This window comes from Uloborus diversus, chromosome 6, assembly GCF_026930045.1.
Source record: "Uloborus diversus isolate 005 chromosome 6, Udiv.v.3.1, whole genome shotgun sequence".
In the NCBI taxonomy this organism is placed as follows: Eukaryota; Metazoa; Arthropoda; class Arachnida; order Araneae; family Uloboridae; genus Uloborus; species Uloborus diversus.
This window is the reverse complement of record NC_072736.1, coordinates 143490282-143510398: the sequence shown is the minus strand read 5'-3', so window position 1 is coordinate 143510398 and position 20117 is coordinate 143490282. Positions and strand designations below refer to the sequence as shown.

The 20117-nt window shown below is 31.2% G+C and overlaps 1 protein-coding gene across 1 annotated transcript in view; it reads right to left on the bottom strand.

Moving 5' to 3' along the window:
• LOC129224328 (COP9 signalosome complex subunit 2) overlaps positions 1–19703 on the bottom strand; it is a 33403-nt gene extending 13700 nt beyond the window's left edge. Inside the window, exons 1-9 of the mRNA XM_054858766.1 lie at positions 19573–19703; positions 15528–15641; positions 13889–13969; positions 12200–12325; positions 7430–7597; positions 5362–5466; positions 4782–4851; positions 3048–3147; positions 435–566 (exon numbers count right to left, since the gene is read on the bottom strand). Of these exons, the coding sequence (XP_054714741.1) occupies positions 435–566; positions 3048–3147; positions 4782–4851; positions 5362–5466; positions 7430–7597; positions 12200–12325; positions 13889–13969; positions 15528–15641; positions 19573–19626 (950 nt within the window). The 5' untranslated portion in view covers positions 19627–19703. The remainder of the gene's footprint in view (positions 1–434; positions 567–3047; positions 3148–4781; positions 4852–5361; positions 5467–7429; positions 7598–12199; positions 12326–13888; positions 13970–15527; positions 15642–19572) is intronic.
• Positions 19704–20117: the final 414 nt, after the last annotated feature.

The following is a 20117-nucleotide window of genomic DNA, read 5'->3' as shown; positions in this document are numbered from 1 at the left end:
GAGCTAAAAAATGCTAAAAATCACATAAAATATTGAATAACTTTTTTCTAATTAAAATATTGAAAATCGAAGCCCGAGGTGCACATCTTCAGCTAAAATTGCACCTGTATACTAAATTTCATCTTTCTAGGCTTACTGTTTTCCCAGGAAGCGCACCACACAGACAAACAAACCTCTTATTTTATTATATGTATAGATAGATTCAAAAAATATCTTACAGAATATAGGATGTAGCTGAAACATTACAGACATTTTAATGAAATAACAGAGTGAAGATCTATATCATACTAGAAAAAATAAGTAATTCATATAAAAGCTTTAGCACACTCAGTACTTTAATAAAATTTTAAACTTTAGTTTAGACGAGGGTTACATTTTAATGGATGATAAATTATAAGTAAACTATACATTTCCTGAGAAAATTAAACACTTACTTTACGAGATTTGTCATTGCCAAGATTTCAGGATCATTTTTGTAAGGCTTAGCTTCTTGAGAATCAAAGGGATTTATTCCGGACTTCATTAACATGTTGGCAAGCACTAAATACTTCAGACATGTTGTTCTCCTAAGTTTCAGAAAAGAAGAAATTTACTTATTTTATTATCAATGAAGTAGATATATAAATCAAGAAATTTTTCCTGAATGAACACTTCAGGGTATCTGCTACATTTCAAGTTTTGAAATCCATGAGCTTCCCTGACTTTCCATGACTTCTGCTCGTAACTTTCCATGACTCACGGGATGCAATTTTTCCAGAAAAAACATTAATTTTTCATAAATATACAGTAAAACCTGTAAAGTTGACCACTTTGTAAGTTGACCGCTTTTGTCAGGAACGGAATTAGTCCTATCTTATATAATGAAGGAAAACCTCTGTAACTTGACCACTTCTCTAACTTGACCTCCTGTCTATCTTGACCACTATTATACACCAGCTTTGGTTTGGAGTATTGTAAAAAACCCTTTATAAGTTGACCATTAGGCAAAAGCACTAGATTATACTTTAAGTTTCATCAGTTGTGCCTCAAATAAGTAACCAGACATTTTAGAAAAACCTATAAATATTTATGTTTCCATCGAAAAACATTGGGCTCATGTTAAGTCTCAGAAAATGCGCCAAAATTCAATAAGGAGTTATTTTGTTGAAAAGTAGATTACCATGGTTACAAATGTACAAGAAAAAATCAAATGAAGAATTTGAGTCACTTTTGACTTGTTATGAATTTTTAGGAATTGTTAATATCAAGTAAGTAGTTTTTCATAAGCAATGAGGCTTTTTTTTTTAAATCGATTCACAAGAATTTAAATTTGTATGATACTTTACACGTCATTCTGGTAAATAATCTCTAAAAATATTTAAGCAACATTTTTTCTTATTGTTTTAAAGTAATGTTAAACAATGACAGTGAGTTTAAAGTATTCCAATTAGTTAAAAAAAGAATGCATGGAACAAAAAAAAAAAAAAAAGTTTTCATTACTACCCTCTATAAGTTGACCACCTATCTAAGTTGACCACCAAAGTGCTGCACCGCAAGTGGTCAACTTACACAGGTTTCACTGTATTCAAATTTGCATTTTGTGAAAATTAAACTGCAACCATCTGATGATCTATGCTTTGGACATATGTTTATAAAAATTCAAATTAAAGTGAAATGTAACTAAAAAACAATTTATGCAACAATGACTAGTGATATGCAAGAAATAATTAGAGCTTCAACTTAATTACTTCGCTACCAAGGACATACATTCATAAATCTAAAATTTCTGGAAATATTTTTTGGATTCCAATAAATCATACAAAATTTTTATATAAGTAAGAATTTACATGAAAACAAATTTATTATTTTTTGTCAGAAAAATCTGATGTGATACATAATTATATTTCAATTACTAAAAAGTACTGAAAAAAAGGTTTAGTTGCAAAATGATTTTTCAAAATAAAAAAAAAAAAGCTTCAAACATGCAGCAATAATGATGTAAAACTAACAGTGAACAACCAAACATTTAAGCTTTTTTTTTTTTTTTTTGCATTTCTCTAAATAAATATTTTACAAACAAATAATGATTCTAAAACTTATTATTTTTATTTTTTTCAAAGCTACTAGTTCTCTTTAAAAAATCTGTGACTAGCAATAATTTAATAAATAATAAAATTATGTTTACAAAAAAATATAAACAAATAATCAGAAAAAATAAAATATTAAAGTTCTTAATAACTAGCTTATCAGAAATTACCAGATATACCACTGCTAAAGTTTTAGGATAGGATACAAATATTAAAAAAAATTTGCGATTGAAAATTCCCCAATTTCTGTATTTTACCAATGTCCTAAACGTTTTTAATTAATTCTTAGCCCAATTTTATTTTCTAAAATGTTCGTTAACTTAAGACACTGCTAAACATTAATGATAATTTTTATGAGTCTCTTGAATCAACTCGGATGCAAATGACTTAAAATTGAATGAGAGTGGCAAAATTAAAAATATACAAGTCCCCAACTACTAAACTAGACATAAAAGGAGGTTAAAAATAATTCTAAATACAAAATTACAAATGTCCAAATGGTAGAATAACATCGTAAAGAACAACGAGCGAGTATTGTAGAAGCGGATGCAATCGGATTTCGAAATGTGTGAAAAATCGGAACTGACAGGTAAAAGCGTAAGAAACAGCCGAGATGAGTAAATTTTGCATCTAATTTGTAGAATTCGATGAATGCATGTTCTTGAACCCAAAATCCATGACCAGATGTCAGTTTCCATGATTTCTGATCAATTTTTGCTGAAAATCATGACTTTCCATGACCATTTTCGATCCTAGTCGAAATCCATGACTTTCCATGATTTTCTCTGACTTTCCATATGCACGGACACCCTGACACTTGTATAACTGATAAGAATGGATTTTTTTTTTCTTTTTTAATCTAATTATCAAATGAACTAAAATATCTGTTAAGTTTACTAAATCAATCACCTGCAGCCATAGCAATTAGATGTGTATAACTCAGAGAAAAAAACAAAAAACAATACCAATAATTAAAACTACCTGGGACTCCCTGATTCATCATAATTTTTAAAAGCTTCAAAAAAGTCTGTGTGGGCTTTGTCATACTCTCCTTCCCGAAGATGCATTTTTCCACCACATTCTGAAAAAGGTGTAAAACATTGAGTTTGAACATCATTTAAACTAGAAACAATATATTCAATCGTACTGTTGAATAAAACACAGTTGGGTAACATTCATCGAACTTTATAAATACCCAGGGTTCGTAAACACTTCTTTAAAACAAAAGTAAAGACTTATAAAGATCAAAAAATAAGGACCTCTGAATAGAATTAATTAAATTGGTGCACACATTTTCAAATTCAATCTATTAGAGTATAATGAAGAATATAGAACAGAGAAGATACAATAAAAATAATAACAATGAAAATTCTTAAAAATGTGACACTATAAAATGATGGAGGGAACAAAAATCAAAAACTAGCAAATCAGATTAAATGTCTTTTAATTCCGAACTTTTTTCCTTTAATTTTACATCCAAGGAATTTATTTCTATTTCTTTCTCAGTTAGTGTTTTCCTTAGTTCATGTGATTGAACGAACAAGTTAATGTCATTTGATTTTTCAACCTCATCTGCCAAATGATTTGCTTTCGCATTTGTTTGCATTATGTCTTTTGGAGAAACATTTCCTTCTTTTTAAAAACATGTAATACCTCCTTTAATGCTTTATAATTCTCTTGTTTTCTTTCATTCTTTTCCTTTGAGTTTTCATTTTCCAAACACTGGGTGTATTTTGTTCTAGTGGATGTAGCAGCTGTCCTCATTTCTTTGGCTATTTGTACATCATTAACCGACCCAGACAATTTAATATATTCATTAATTACACACTGAGAAATTTAAGTGCCAGCAGCGATCAGCTATTGCAGCTCAGTTTTTGTATCAGTTGTTTAAGATAGACCAATCGTATCAGATTTGGCTGTTGCGCTAATGGATGTGGATTCTTAGAACGAGAGCCGAGATAGGGTCGCATTTGCCCCCTCCCCCATTCTGCAAGAGTTCCCTAAACAAGGTGTGGGATTAATAAAGCTGCCGCCTACTGGAAATAGAGCGCTTGCAACCACTTGACTTTTCACCACTGTAATCTTGCCCTGCAGCTAAGGGGATTGCTTAATTAAATTAAGCAATTAAATTTGTTAAAATACTGCTGCTTGCAATCCACAGTTTGGGTGATGAAGTGAGTCGCAAGTGCTCCATAAGAAAAATGAAAATCTATTTTAAATAATGGCAAAGTAAAAATAAGGACTTAAAAGGATTTGGGGCATTAAAATAAGGACTTGTAAGTAATTGTAAGGACCAGTACGAACCCTGAATATCAATACAATTCGTTACTTTTAAGTGGATACTCAGTAGCAGATTTTTTTTTTTTTCTTTTTTTTCATCCACCAGCAATGCAGGTAAAAAATTCAAAAATATTTTGCAAGCAAAACTTACTTAAATTTGTCATAAAATCTAAATTGGCACTCAAAAATATGTAAAAACAAAATTATTATACAAGTAAGTGCTACGAATGGCTTATAGTCCAGAAAATACGCACACATTTTCGTTAGCTAAAATTTAAATTTTCATCTTTAAAAATTTTAGGTTTTTGATCTTTTCCAATTAAAAAAGTCTTCAGAATTTCCCAAGTGTCATGCTGTTTCTCCTATTGCGGTTGAAACACATTTTCAATTCAAACAGTAAGAAAAAGAAACAGTACAAAAGAAATTCAATCATACCACGTATGACACCCATTATCAGAGGATGAGGAATTGCAGATTTTATGTGCAGAGACTGTTCATATAATTTCTGTTTAAAGAAACAAAGATAAAATTAATTCAAAAATACCTTTCACTTTTTAATTTAAATGTCTACATACTGTTGAAAAATATATGAATTATTTTTATCACTTATTACAATTGCGGCATTTGTTGTTATTCCGTGTCACAAAAAACACGCTGATATTTAGAACTCAAAACGTTTTATTCAACACTGAAAAACTTTAATTGAAAAAAGGTAAAGACATGATATTGCTTATGAGTGTGTGCAAAACACGCGGCACACACACTCTGGAATTCCAAAACAGAAGGAAGAGAGTGCCGGTTCTCGTGAACTTGAATTTATACCCTATTGCACTACCCGAAGGTACAAGCCAATTTGGAGAGCGCCAACATCCCAGTTTGGCTACTGCAGCCGCACAATGATTACAATTATAATTATGATTCAAATTTGAATTTATGAACTTTTGACAGCCCACAATGAACCCTTTAATATACACACTTGTATATAGACTACATTAATTTCATTTAAAAAACACACCTTTAGTTTTTTGTTATTTTTCTGAGCTGTATACATTTGAATTTCCAAAGCATAAATTTCAAGCAGTTGTGTTCCTTTCTTCAAATCATCAGATCCATCATCAGTCTGAAAAAAATGTGTAAAATATAATGCATAAGGAAACAATTATAAAAGAAACACTGAAGTAATAATTGCATATGTTACCATTTAAGTGTAAAATGTTATTTCATAGATTAACTAGGTGTTATATGAAATAACTGTACAAATCAATTAAAGTACATAAAATTATAGAATTCTACAGTTAAATTAGGTATTCTACAACATAACTACTTGATCGTAAAGTACCAAGACGGCACTCGACAGTTCTTTGAACCAGTTCCAGTTGCTTTTAGTCAGTTTTGAACTGCTTATAGCTGCTCTGCAATGTGTGTGTGTACACTTCATTATAATGCTTTTAGATGTAGAATTTAGACGAGGTATTTGTTACTTTTCAATAATAAGAAATTATAGCACTTGGTTTTCCTTATTACTTATCAACAAGAAAATCGCCGATCAAGGTATGACGGGTGAAAATTGCTTCTACATTTGAACGAATCAATTGCTTGTTTGGAGATGTTTTGATCATTGAAATTTTAACCCTAACTCCAGTGGATGAACTATAAACTCCAGTAGATAGCGTTTATTGTTACCCACTTTCTCGTTTCTTCATTCTTCTAAAATGACAGTCTTACCAGTAAAACAGTTAAGATATCGGATCCAGTTCAGACTGACAAATGAAATATTCATTTCCTTGCATGTCAAACATCACAAAAAAATATTGTTAAATTATCTTGTCGTGGAGGGAGTTTCATTGTTGAGGATGTCAGGAGCTTTACTCGATCATTGGCTATTATATATATGAGGATTAATCATCTGCCAAAGGGATGAAATATATTTTGCAAGTTGTTTTTGCTATCTATTATCCATAAAATAACTTTGATATTACTTATTTTCACTTTAACAGTTTACCTTTAATTATTTTGTAGAATAACTACCATATTAGCTGGCATGCCTAGAAACTTGGGGTTCACCTGGTTTTCAAAATTTCTTGCTTGGTGTTTTCCGGCATGCCCAAGATAACGAGATTAGAAAAATACACCATTTTTAATATTAAAAAAAACATAATTTTGACTTAAAAATTGAGAGCTCAATGTGTTATCTTATTAATATCAATAAACGGTTACATTTCATTTAAATATTAACAATGCTATATATTTATTTTTCTCAGCAGAAAAATCTAGTTCATTACGAATAATTTTATGAAAAATTAAATTAAAATGCGGAAAACATTTGTAGTCCTCAAATTTGGACTGCATTATTAGAGTTATTATATAAATTTATTATTTCACAATTATGTAAGGAACTGAGCATAGCTGTTTACTGAATGAAAAAATTAATTTATCTCTCTGAAAAGAATTTAAGATAGTTTATAAAAAAGTTTAAAATGAATAACAATTACTATGACTGCTTTTAAGTGGATCATTTTATAGGCATATAACTAAGTCCATACAAACACATACTAATTTAATCTCATTTCTTCCTGAAACATTTGTTCTCTTGATAAAACAACAAAAAAACATTTTCAGTCTACTTTGTTTCTTTTTCGCTGCAAACCCCAAATTAATCGGCATGCCAAACAATTTGAATTCCCTGGAATGTCAGGTAATTTGACTTTCCCTGCATGTTGCTCAACCTCAACACTTATTTGCGGCATGACGGCTGATGTGGGGAGGTACGATAATTATTTCTCAGAATAACTAGGTTAAATATGAAATTTGTTATCTGTTATATATATATATTAACTAAATCGTCTAGTTAAATCATGAAATACCCAATTTTTCTATTAAATAACTGTATCATAGAGCAAATAAATAAGAGTACAAAAAGAGTAAAAAGACATAGTAATATGTTTCACAGAAACCTTGACTTATTAAAAGATTGAATTTCAACGCTATTTGTTGAGCCAAATTATAAATAACACCATTCCGTTGGTTTTATTCTGCTATTATGGTAAAAGAAAGAAGAAAAGTTCTTTTCAAAGTCACCATACCTGGCAGGACAAATGAAGCTGTTTCAGAATTTTAGCAAGTTTATTGTACTCTCCTCTATCAAAGTATAATTTTCCAAGTTTTGTGTTAGTTTTGAACCATAATCTATCATTCTTTGCATCTTTCAAGGCATCCAATGTTGTTTCATAGAATTCTTGTAGCAATTCCATCTGTAAGGATAATTTCATGAGTAAAATTTATCATATACTATAAATATTTTTTGTTTTAATTCAAAAATGCACTGAAGCAAAACATTATCACTAGTTTTTTTATATTAAAAGATATGTAAAACTTATATCAGTAAATATGTGTGGAGAGGGCTCAATTTGATTCCGCTCGAGAAAGTGTAACAATATAGACTAAAGGTATAGTGCCTAGAAAGAGTAGTGTGCCGACCGGCGCTTTTTTCCCCACGATTCGTGAAGACAAATTGTATGAAAACCGCTAGATGGCAGTGCAGTCGAGATGTACGTTCAATTTCGCGGTGTTTACATTAGTAGACGCGGGATTTTGTTACAATTTAGTTCCGCGTTTCTCTTTTTTACCTTTATTTCGTGAATATTTCATGAAACAGCGTTTAAGGCTCTTAATGGAGGCATCAAAGTTGAACATTGGAAGAAATAAAGCTTTATCTTGTTTCGTACCAGGGTGCAAAAGTGGGTACAAAACATGCAAGGAAAAAGTTACACTTTTTAAAGCTCCAGCAGATGAAGAAAAACTAAAGTGGAACTCGTTAATTCCCAGGTTACATAAAGTTTTTGATAAATATTGCTCAATTTGTGCTCTGCATTTCGAAAAACATTTTATTGAAACGCATTTTAAGCATATTATAAATGGTAAGGAAGTTTTGATTCCTCGGGGAAAAACTTTTTTTAAAGATGAAGCAATTCCGACAATTTTCCTAAGTCTGCTAACATACTTTACTAAAAAATTACCAAAGAAAAGGTCCATCAGGAATCATGCAGTTAAGAAAAATGTTCCCTGTTTGAAAAAAATAAAACTTGATCTTTACGCAGATGAAACTGAAATAACCACGTATAAATCTATTATAAATGAAATTGTTCATATTAATTTGCCTGACGAATGTTGGGTTTGTATGAAATTTAAAAAACCTCCAAATATTGTAGTTTTTGTATATAATGAAAATTATGTGGAAAATAATATTGATGATAAAAAGATCATTATTGAAGTAGAAACAAAGACAAGAATGTTTTCAAAACAAAATTTTACACAATTGACTGAAAATTTGATACTTATATTTTAAGGCTAATGTATTATCAATCGAGATGGCTTAGGGCGCAGTTTGTTGTTGTTTTTAATGCCACTTGGGAGACTCAAGCCCCATTCATGTAGCCAGCATGAGTTTAAAGCAGAATGGAGCGACTCCTGAGTCAATGAGGCCCCTAAATGAGAAAGAGCCTGACTTGGGCACGGTATATGGTAGCATCACCTCTACAGTTTATAGGTCTGGAGAATAGGTTGGAAATCACCAGCAATGCTACGACTGGTAACTGTTAGCGACCGACCATTCAACTTTCGGACAAACGGAATCAACGAGCACGTAAGTTATATTTAAAAAGAAATTTTTTTTTAATTTTATCCTTTTAAAATCCTGTACAAAATTGATAATTATTTTTGTTATCGTCCCCCGTTATCGAGATAGAAGGTATTTAAGTCTCCCGAAATTTTAAGAAAAGTGGCAAATTTAAACACTTGGCGAGGGATTGAAGGTACCAATTTCTCACAGAAAAAAACAGGTCGGAGTTGGTAGGTTTTCAAGCGCCTCCGACTCTTCGACTCAGACTGTGAAGCCCTGATAATTTTAATTAGCTTAAGAATTTCGAAGCAGTTTTATTTTGAAAATAGCGGTACCCGCAGGACTTTGCCCGGAGGAGAAAATTAAAAGGTCATTTGATTAGCTTGTATATTTACAAATAATGGATGATGAATTTCTCGCCAATTGGCTATGTTCATTCGCTGTTCCCACATTACGGTTCCACGTCATTATAATTTCGTCATTTACTAATTTTGCTCCGGAAACTGTTCTTAAATTGAAATAAAAAAAAGAACAAAATCGAATTTAAAATCGCTTTGAGGTGTACACCCCATGCTACAAACTAACTTTGTATCAAATTTCATGAAAATCGGCCGAACGGTCTAGGCGCTGTCCGCGTCACAGAGATCCAGACAGAAATCTGGACAGAGAGACTTTCAGCTTTATTATTAGTAGAGAAATAAGAGACGCACAGTTATTGAATACTTAGGGGCCATTCATTAATTACGTAAGGATGATTTTGGCAATTTTTGATCCCCCTTCCCCCATGTAAGGGTACGTAAGATTTTTCACCCCCACCCCCTATTCTTACGTAAGATTCCATTTCGTTTTTCAAAATGAGAAAACAACAAATCTTGGAATCGTTACATCACTGGAATCGTTATTAAATTCACATTATTAAATTAAACTTTTTGCGTAAAGAAATAGTTACTGAAAAGTTAGAATCTAGTTTTTTTGACATTTTTTTTTTGATGTAATATTAATTAAAAATAAAACATGCCATATATAATGTGACTCTTTTATTATATTTTACACTATTCATTCTTTGTAAAACAAATAAAAAAACATCTTATCCTAACACGTTTCTTACCTTCCATACGCAAATGGAACATAATCTCTGCCAAATCACTTGTTGACCGCGCAATTTCTAATGTGAAATACCGACTTGGAAAATATTACGTAAGAATTAGTTTGACCCCCCCCCCCCAAAGGTACGTAGAGGCTTTTCCAACCCCCCTCCCCCTCGGGACCCTTACATATTTAATGAATGGCCCCTTATAGTCTACTATTTTCATTGAAGATAAATTAGCATAAGGTAATTTTATCTTCTTCAAAAAATAAATGAACACCCATGTAACAAATAGCACTTATTACAGAATTTGTCTTTTGCGCAGAAATAAGTTCAATCCGAAAAACGGGGATTTTAAACTGTGAAATGAGCATGCAATCGCTGATTTAAAACGAGTCTGATTGAGGAGCATAACGTACACCTCGAGCGCAGCACCTTCTGGTTTTTCCTCAGATCTGACCTCACTTTTTCCCTGTCGATCGGCACACTACTCTTTCTAGGCACTATACTAAAGGTAATTTCAACCTGTTGTTTTCTATTTTATAAAAAAAAAGTTTGAATTCAATATTGTTATTTTCACCAGGATCTCATCTAAATTCGAAATTATCCCTTGAAGACTAATTTTCCACTTAATTCAAATGCTGTAAATTTAATCAATGTTTTAAATCTTAATCAAGTATAAGATCTATTACTAGTAGAATGGTATTAAAAGAGAACACTAGAACACTAAAATTCCATAACAACAAATACCAATACAAAGAAATATTCATTTCAACGAAATACAAATTCAGTCCCCACTGAATTGTCATAATATTACTTTAATTTCATTACAACAAAATACCTGTTTGAACGAACAAAAGTAGCAGTCCCTTGAAGATCATTTGAACAGGATTACTGTATTTTCATCATTTTCAGTTATTCATAAGCATGTAATAAAAAGCTTTAAAAAAAAATGTTTGACTGAACATAATACCAAAAATATATTCAACTGCACATAACAAAGTATGTTGAACACTTTTAAAGAGAAAATTCCAATTTCTATTAAGGATGCAGAAAGATTGCATAATTCATGTCATGGACGATGTAAATGAAAGAAATAAGTTGATGGAAGGAAAAAATAATATTTTCACAAAAGATAAAATTTTCCACTTCGGGGATGTATATAGAATTTCCCACACGAACAAGTGACATTTTTCCTCCCTCTGCTTTCCTCACTCAAAAGTTTTTAAGAATGGACTCATGCTCTTTTATGAAAGTGTTTCGAATGTTCCATGGACATGAGTACATGATCCTGTCCCTGGGGCCATTTCATAAGACTCATTCTTAAACATTTCTGCTTAAGTATGGTTAGCCTTCATACTTGAATTTTAGTTCTCACAACTTCATTTAAAATTCTGTCTCCATTTGAATTTTCTCACTGTTTTAATGCAAAAAATTAGAAAAAGGATAAAATCATAACATACTCTTTGCAAGATTTTCCAAAGCACAATTGATAGGTAGATGCGGAGTTGCAATCTAAAACTTTGTTCATTGTGCAAGTAATTACAATATGTACACAATAAGGAATTTAACTAATGATTCATTTATTAGTGACAGTTGAAGGTTGAAGAGAATATTTTCAACAATATAGTTATTGTTTTATAGAAAATGTACTTCTTTATTTCTATAAAAATACAAGATTTTGTAAATTAAACCTTTGAATAATTGGATTTTTTAACCACTTTCTTATAGATTTTTTAACCACTTTCTTTATCTTTCAGTTTAAGCTAGAGTTATTTAACTGTGTCATATCTTTAACAGATTGCAGAGAAAACCTTACAGGAATCACAATTACTGTAATAACAATTTTTAGCAAAGAGATTTTATCTTAATTAACAGGAGTATTGCTGCAACACTGTTCATATTTTTTTAAAATGCATTTTACTCATTGAGAAAAGTTCTGACAATTTAATAAACATTCATGACCATTTCATTGTTATAAGTTCAATGAGACCTAAATATTGCGAAATTAACACTTTTAAATAAAAGTTTAGGGATAATTAAAAACCAATCACTTAAACGAAAATAAAATTGTTAGACGAAGTTGAAAAAGAAAATAAGGATATAACATTAAATTTAAAAAAAAGGAAAAATAAAAGCAACACCTACCTGTTTTGATGTTGAAATGTAATCTAAAATGGAGTTGATAGACTTTTCAGAATAATTTCTTGTAACAGCACTTTTGATGTAAGTTAAGAGCTGTTTATATCTGTTCATCATTTCTCCATATTTCCCCTAAAAGAATGAGATATAAGTCAAACCGAAACTTCAAATTGATCACAAGAGCTTGGATTATATGAAAATGTATATTTTAGCCCCTTTTGACATTAGTGCATTTAAGTGTAATAAAACTGCAATTTAAAAAATAAATGCATATTACTACATTTTTCCCAACATTTTTCTTTACTTCAAAAAGATTTTATTATCTGCAGTTTATTTTTATTGCAGTTAAAGTAATTAATGTACATGTTACCGTTAGAGTACGAAATTCATTATTTTATAGAACACCTAGTTATTTCATGGAATAACTGATTGTGTCCATTCAAGTGTAAAACTCTTTGTATTTCATAGTTTAACTAGTTACTTCATAGAATAATGATCTGCAGCCCGTTAAAGTGTAAAATAATCTATATCATATACTTTGCACAACAAATACATTTACCTTCCACCCCTGTGTTACTCCCAAAATGTTCATGTAAAACTCAGTGTATCAACAAAAAATGCTTTTGTTTTAGAAATAATGTTCCTTACAATTCCAAGTGTCGATTTAGTAATCCTTGTTGTAACAAATGATTTTTTGGTATGTTTCCATAAATACCATTTATATGCTGCATAAATTAAATAAATTGCTTCTTTTACATTCTTAGTTAATTTATAGAATACCTAGTTATTTCATTTTAGATAATATGTTTATTTTACACTTTAACTGTCTCTCATTAGTTAATTTATAGAATACCTAGTTATTTCATAGAACTAGTTAAGGTGTCAAATTAATAGCATATTACCCCTTTTAACAGACACGATCAGTTATTTCATGGAATAACTATGTATTCTATAAAATAACTGCATTGTATACTTTAACGGTAACATACATACCACTTTCTGTGTAAATATTTGCTTTATCATGTAGGGTTGGACCCAATGTTTTTTTTTTTTTTTTTTCAAAAAAAAAATCATTTAAAAAAAACATGAAGATATAAAATTGATGTTTCTCCTAAATACCTCCCCCTCCCCTGAATTCCCCGCAAAAAAATTAAAAACCACTTATTTCTTGAAAAGAAAGTTTTAGCTGGGTTAAAAATTTTTAAAAAAAACCCTGGGGCTATTTACTTAAATTTAAAAAAAAAACACTGTTTTTTTGCCAACCCTAATAATATGTATTTACCATATTTAGTAACAAAATAAAAATAGAGAAGGTGATTTTTTTTTATTCAGATGTAATAACTTTTCTGGAGTAAATTTAAAAAAAAAAAAAAGTAGTGCATATTTTTAAGTTTTAGTGCATTTTTTAGGTATTCTTGAGCATATTTTCATGATTTTTATCATCATGATATTCATATAATTTTAGTTCTAAATATCACCCTTGTCAAACTGATTGAGTCATCTTAGCCTGATATATTAAAACATTACTCTCACATGCATTTAAAAATAATTTTACGATCCTTTTACGAAAAAAATACCTGAAAATTAGCTATGAAAATTAGTTAATATTTACTTTACATCACTTTTTAACATTTTTATCTTTTTAACACTTTTTATCCAAATTAATAAGAAAAGACTATTATCATTTAAACTTACCATTTTAAAATCAATCTTTATCATTTGTTTCAAAGCTTTGAAACCCCATTCTCCTTTCTCACCACCTTCAAGATCCAGAACCTAAAATGATAATGCAAAAGATTATTTTCATATATGAATATGTCAACATAGGAATTGGACAAAATAATATGAGCAATTTACATTAGATGGCATAGCTTTAAAATACTCAGAAAATATTTCTTAAACTTTGACCACAAAAAAAAAAGCGTAAACTGATGTACTTTAAAAATTCTTATTTGCTAAGTAAGGAGTCACCCCGGAAGGGATTGGCTTTGTGGTCCCTCCTAGATGCAGCCTGTATCATAGAATGAAAAATTCGGTTATGATTTTTTTTCTTTCTCATTTATTTTGCTGTTTAGGTTATGCATGCATTGCATAAACAGTGACGGATCTATAACTTTTCCTACCCAGGGCAAATCTTAAAACTGCTGTCATTATTCAGATATTGTATTTACAATTTTTTACCAGGGCTGCAGAATCAGAGGCGGTCTGACTTTGGGGTAAAAGAGTCGAGAGTAGGAGGTTTAAAATATCAACAGGCAGAGTCTGTTATTTTCCTACAACTCTGACAGTACTTGCAGAGTCTGACGAATTTTGGAGTAAATGGATCAAAAAAAAAAAAGTCAAAGGGTCTAACCCTCCCGGAGTTGGAGTCGGAGCCAATCATTTTCCCTCTGACGCTATAGCCTGGTTTATACACATAACTACAGACTACCTTTTACAATTTGTTTAAAAAATTATTACTTTAGTTGTTCAACAATTTTTTGTCTTCAAGGTTTAGTTTTTTAAACATGCTTTAAACTTCATTTTTACAAAGTTGATAATTGAAGCAATGTTATTTTTTCAATTTAATTTTACTACTTTATGCATGCTCATGTATACATTTTCCAACATGTTTCATGTGTCATTACATTTTCCTACTACTCTACCTTTAGCATCATGTTTTAAGCATGTCTCTCTTTTTTTTGGTGGGGGGGGGAGGGTGCAATTTTTAGACCTGGTTTTGTTAAATTCATTTACATATATGTGGGCCTTTTTTTTACAACATAACATGCATGGAGTTTATAGCCTTTATTCCCTAACATCCTGGAAGAATTTGAAATTATGGCCCTGACTTTAGGACAGCCTTATAATTTTTCATTAAGTCCTGGAATAAGTGGCAAGTAAAAAAAAAAAGCTATGAAATAAAGTGTTTGCTGATGACAGGCAAATAATTAAATATTTGGATTTTCACGTCAAGTTAACAGAATGCAGTTTTACAAACAATAATGAGAACATGGTCTTACAGAATTTGAATAAAATGTTAAATATTACTTTTTAAAAAGCTTGAAAATGGAGAAAAGTAAATCATCAGCCACACAAATAAGCATGCTAATAATTAATTGTGTCAAAATGATGAATTTAAAAAAGGACGACAGAGAAATTGTAGCATTAAAAGTCAATATCTTATCCATTAGAATTAATTGGCAGCCGATTGCCAGATATTTTCTGCGGAGCAATCGAAAATCGACCAATATGCTTATCAGTGCAACCTTACTAGAAAAATTACAAGTTCTATAATGATATACATGTGTGTATAATTATGGTCTGTATAAAAACAATGCTTCTAAACTTTTACCTTTTGAAAACTATTAAGGGCTTCATTTGGATTGTCTTCCTTCAAAGATTTTGAATTATAATACTGATTTTCTAAGTCAACATCGGGTTCAGAATTGCTGTCTTCAGAATATTCCTGTAAGAAAAAAAATATTTAAACTTTGAAAAAGATTATTATAGTTATAAATATATTACAAAAATAACAAATGAAGAAAATTTCTGAAATTTACAGTATAAACTAACAATGAGTTGTTGCATGAAATTCTGAAGGAAGAATATCATTATGTACTTAACGATAATTAAAAGTGGATCACTTATTCTCCGTAAAATAACAAATTGACATAAATGCATTTGTAGAAACAGAGTGATCAAAAACATGTGAATTTGCAAAGCAACCGTATCTAAGAGGCAAACGAAAAGTCAGATTACCATGAAAACAGGAGTTAAATAAGGAGCAGGCACTTTATTTAGAGGGATCAGGGGGTCAACTTCCGTGGTTATTCTTTGATGTTTATGTATAAAATGCTGTTTGATGATGTTAATAATACTTACTTTCTTTTTCCATTTTTATAGCTAATTTTGATAGAGTGAAACCTGTGTAAGTTGACCACTTGTGGTGAACTACTTTGGTGGTTGTATTTTAGTAGATTTAAGGAATGGGACATACCCCCCCCCCCTTTCCAAGAAATAAATTCAAAATTACCAACTCTGAATTAATTTTAAAACTTCAACTTGTGAAGTTTCATTCATGTTTGGCTTGCCCGCCCCTCCTCAAATAAATCCCTTTATGCGTCCACGGGCGGGACAGTATGAATTTTAAAGAGCATTCCTCGTTCATTATATCGTTCTCATAAAAATGTAACACATCAAATGACTAACAGTACTGCAATATTATGCAATACAAAAGTTTTTATTGGTAAATACAAAAAAAAAAGGAATGAAAACATATCTTAATCATTAAAATATACATAAAATCACTCTAAGCGAGAAAACTATTATCAAGTTTCATATTGATGGTCCTCTGTCACACTGCAATAACCATAAAGAAAGTTTTAAATTTATAAAACACGCAACAAAGCATGAATATCAGGTAATAAAAATTACTTAAAATCAAATACATTTACAGAAACAAATATTCGTTGAATTGCTAAAACTGACCGTAACGTGCAATAAAATAAAAATTGCAAATAGTGAATGAAAAGTAAAAATAACTCTCTAAGTTTCACAGGAAAAAAAGACAAGGAAATTGATTAGAGCTTGGCTTATATGCACTAAAAAATTATGAAAAAATGCATGCATATATATATGCACTAAAAATATTCACTAAAAACATTAAAAAATGCGTTAAAAACAATTTTTTTTTTTTAACTTACGTGAAGAAAAATCTTGTGAAAAACACAGTAATATGCCTTTTTTTTAATTACCGTTTTTATGCATTAATATGCATGCACTAAAATCTCAAAAGGGGTCAAAATTAGCGATTACATATGAACATGAAAAAGGCGATTTGGTAACATGATGTTTGGTAGTGATCTTTCACCGAGGAAACTTGATCTGCAACGAAATATATCATGAGTGCCCACAGAGTACATGTCCTAAGGTTCCGATAGGAACCTCACCATTGTATCACCTGAGTTAACAATTAGATAGATAATAGATAAAATAGTTCCACACCAGCAATAAACGGACAATAAACAAAAGAGGGTAGCAAAAAGGGAGAAACATATCTTGTTGGTTAATTAATTACATATATTTTTGTGGGGGAAAAATGTGCTTTTAGCAGTTTGTTGCCCTGCAAGGGACTTTTGTTCAACAGTGACAAAATGGAGGCCACAGAGGCCGATACCCCTCCCTCCCCCCTTCAATGCGATGATAGTTCCGAATTTTCAATAATTTCCTTTTTTAAAAAAAAATCTTTTACATAGTAAAAGTAGTGTAACACGATTTTTGAGGGGGGGGGCAGTTGGCCTCTGGGGGACTGCCCTCCCCCCACATCAAAAAAAAAAAAAAGATGCCTGAAAGAAACACTGGTCGACTTGCGACACAACGCGATTCCACAAGCGCGAGTTTTTCATGAATAACAAATTTTAGAGCTAATCAGAGTTTCTCGCCCACAACACAAAAGTTTTGGGCAGGAAAAATTTAAATCAATTCATCACTCTTTCATGTTCTGATCAGGGTTGACAAGTTTCTTCCAAGATGGTTAAAACCAATGGTAGAAACCGGTTAAAACCGGCATGGCAAAAACAGCTTTCAGCCACTTTGCGGCAGAAACTGGCAAAAACTCACAAAATGAAAAATTAATTCTTGATATACAACAGAAAATGCATGGAAAAAATAATTAATTGTTAACCAAAGCACTGTAATTTTATTACAAAATTATCACAATTCAAAATCAAATGTTACATTGTTTGTACCCTGCAATTGCCTCTTAGAAAAGGTGGTTTGAAAAATCTAAATAGGTTCTCAATTTAATATGCACAAATGACAAATTTTGGAATATTCTTGAAACAGAAGAGCTAGCAGACAATGCATCAAGGAGCAAGCAATATATTCGTGAAACTTTCATCTACTGTGAAACTGGTCCACCATGTAGTAACTGGGGTTGTGGTAAAAATTTAACTGGAAAAATAAGTTTTGAGAAATGGGGTCAATTTGTTTTGCAAAGCTTTGACATTAGGTACAAAATGTAGGCAAGTAAAATTCTGGCACTTTCTTCTTGAAGCACATGACAAGATAATTTCAATTACAAACAATTTAGAGGAAGCATATAAGTGAGCAAATTACTATGAGTAATGCCCGTTTAATTCTGTATGTCACTCATCTTTCCTAAGCACCCATATGATTTTTCATCCTTTGTTAGATTAATCCAAATATTAAGAGCCTCTGCAATTGAAAAGTTCTCTTTCTGAACTAAATCAAGGGCACTAGCATTGGATTTTGTTTTTTAAAACGATGAAATGATGTTTAATTTTTTAGTTTACTTAAACAAATATCATTTACAAATTACTTGAGTTATTAAAGACATTTTAAAGTTTTTGCCAGTTTCTGCCGGTCTTTTACCAGTTATAATCAGTTTCTGTCACTGGCACGGCAAAAACTAGTTTCTGCCAGCAGAAAGCCAACCCTGGTTCTGATGAGTTGCCTGATGTGTATGCGCTGTCAAGGAAAGACTGATGACAATCTGATCACACAGCATAAATTATCATCTTCATTTTTAAAGCGACAATATGATTACCGTTTCTACTGTACAGTACTATTAGTGCTGCATTTTATTATAACTACAAACAGTACTACCATATACTGTTTTTTTTTTCTTTCTCTCCCCCTGATCATTGATTTGGTGCATTTTAACAATATTTTATGCTTAATAGTATATCGTTTTAAAATTCACTTCTTTGTGTAAGAAATGGTAATATATAGTTAAGAAATGGTTTAAAACAGAATTCCAAAAACAATTAGATATGTTTATTAAGAATTTATATACCCTTACCACAACGCGAAATTTCGACTTGCGCGAGGGGTCTTGAAACGCATTCCTTGCGTAAGTCGCTACTCGACTATACTCAATTTAAGATTAAAAATAAGGCAAGATTTCGATAATTGGGAATCTGGCGCTCTTTCTTCGTTGGCGTCAATCTTTGGTTACAGCGCCAGCGCGAGAGGTATTTTTCTTGGCAAATCTAAACAAAGAGACCAGAAACATCTATACACATAGGGTTACTATAAATCAGCAGGGTTACCAAAATAAAATTATTTGAGCCAAAAATGAGACGACAGCGCCAGATTCCCAATTATCGAAATATCCCCAAATTAAAGAACAAATGCTAGGGTTAATTTAAAATTTGTCGTTTTAATACTTTGCAAGATTCATTACTTTTCTGCCTTTTCATAAAAAAAATTTCCAAATAATGTTAAAACTGCGTGAAGTTCGAAGATGTAAAGTACGAAAATGATTCAATCGGCAAGATTTGTGACAAGACGCGAGTATGAATAATGAGTGCTCTCTTCAGTTGTAAATCATATAATATATTTCAGTTATTCAAGGAAAACACAAAACATATTACCAAATCATAGTCTTCTTCGTCATCGCACATAAAATCATCTTCAGCATCCGACATTATACGAAATTTCTTATTTAAATCTTCTCTCTGTTGTTTATTTAACTCTTTATGCCGGAAAATCAATTCAAAACATTGAAATTATGAGGAATAGCAACTTGCATGCTGCATAACGCGAATATTCTTCTTTGCGCCTGCCCACTATAGTGAGCACATCATAAAAAGGCGTGGCTTCGACGGATTTTTACCACAAACGCTATTTACGTGACGTATTACGTGAGGGTATAGGGTATGAGCTAGCGTTCTAGGAAGATCGGGCGCCGCAGATTGGGTGCCGCATATTGGGCGCCGAGCATTTTGGGCGCCGGGAAATTTGGGCGCCGGAAACTTTGGGCGCCGAGAACATTGGGCGCCAGGGGCGGCATTTCAACATTTCAGTTGGGGGGTCGAGTTTTTTTGAATCTGAGTTCCCTTGAGAATGAAATAAAATGCATATTGGTGTACAGGATAAAATAGAAGGTTATTCAAAGAATTCAAGTTTAAATTACTAC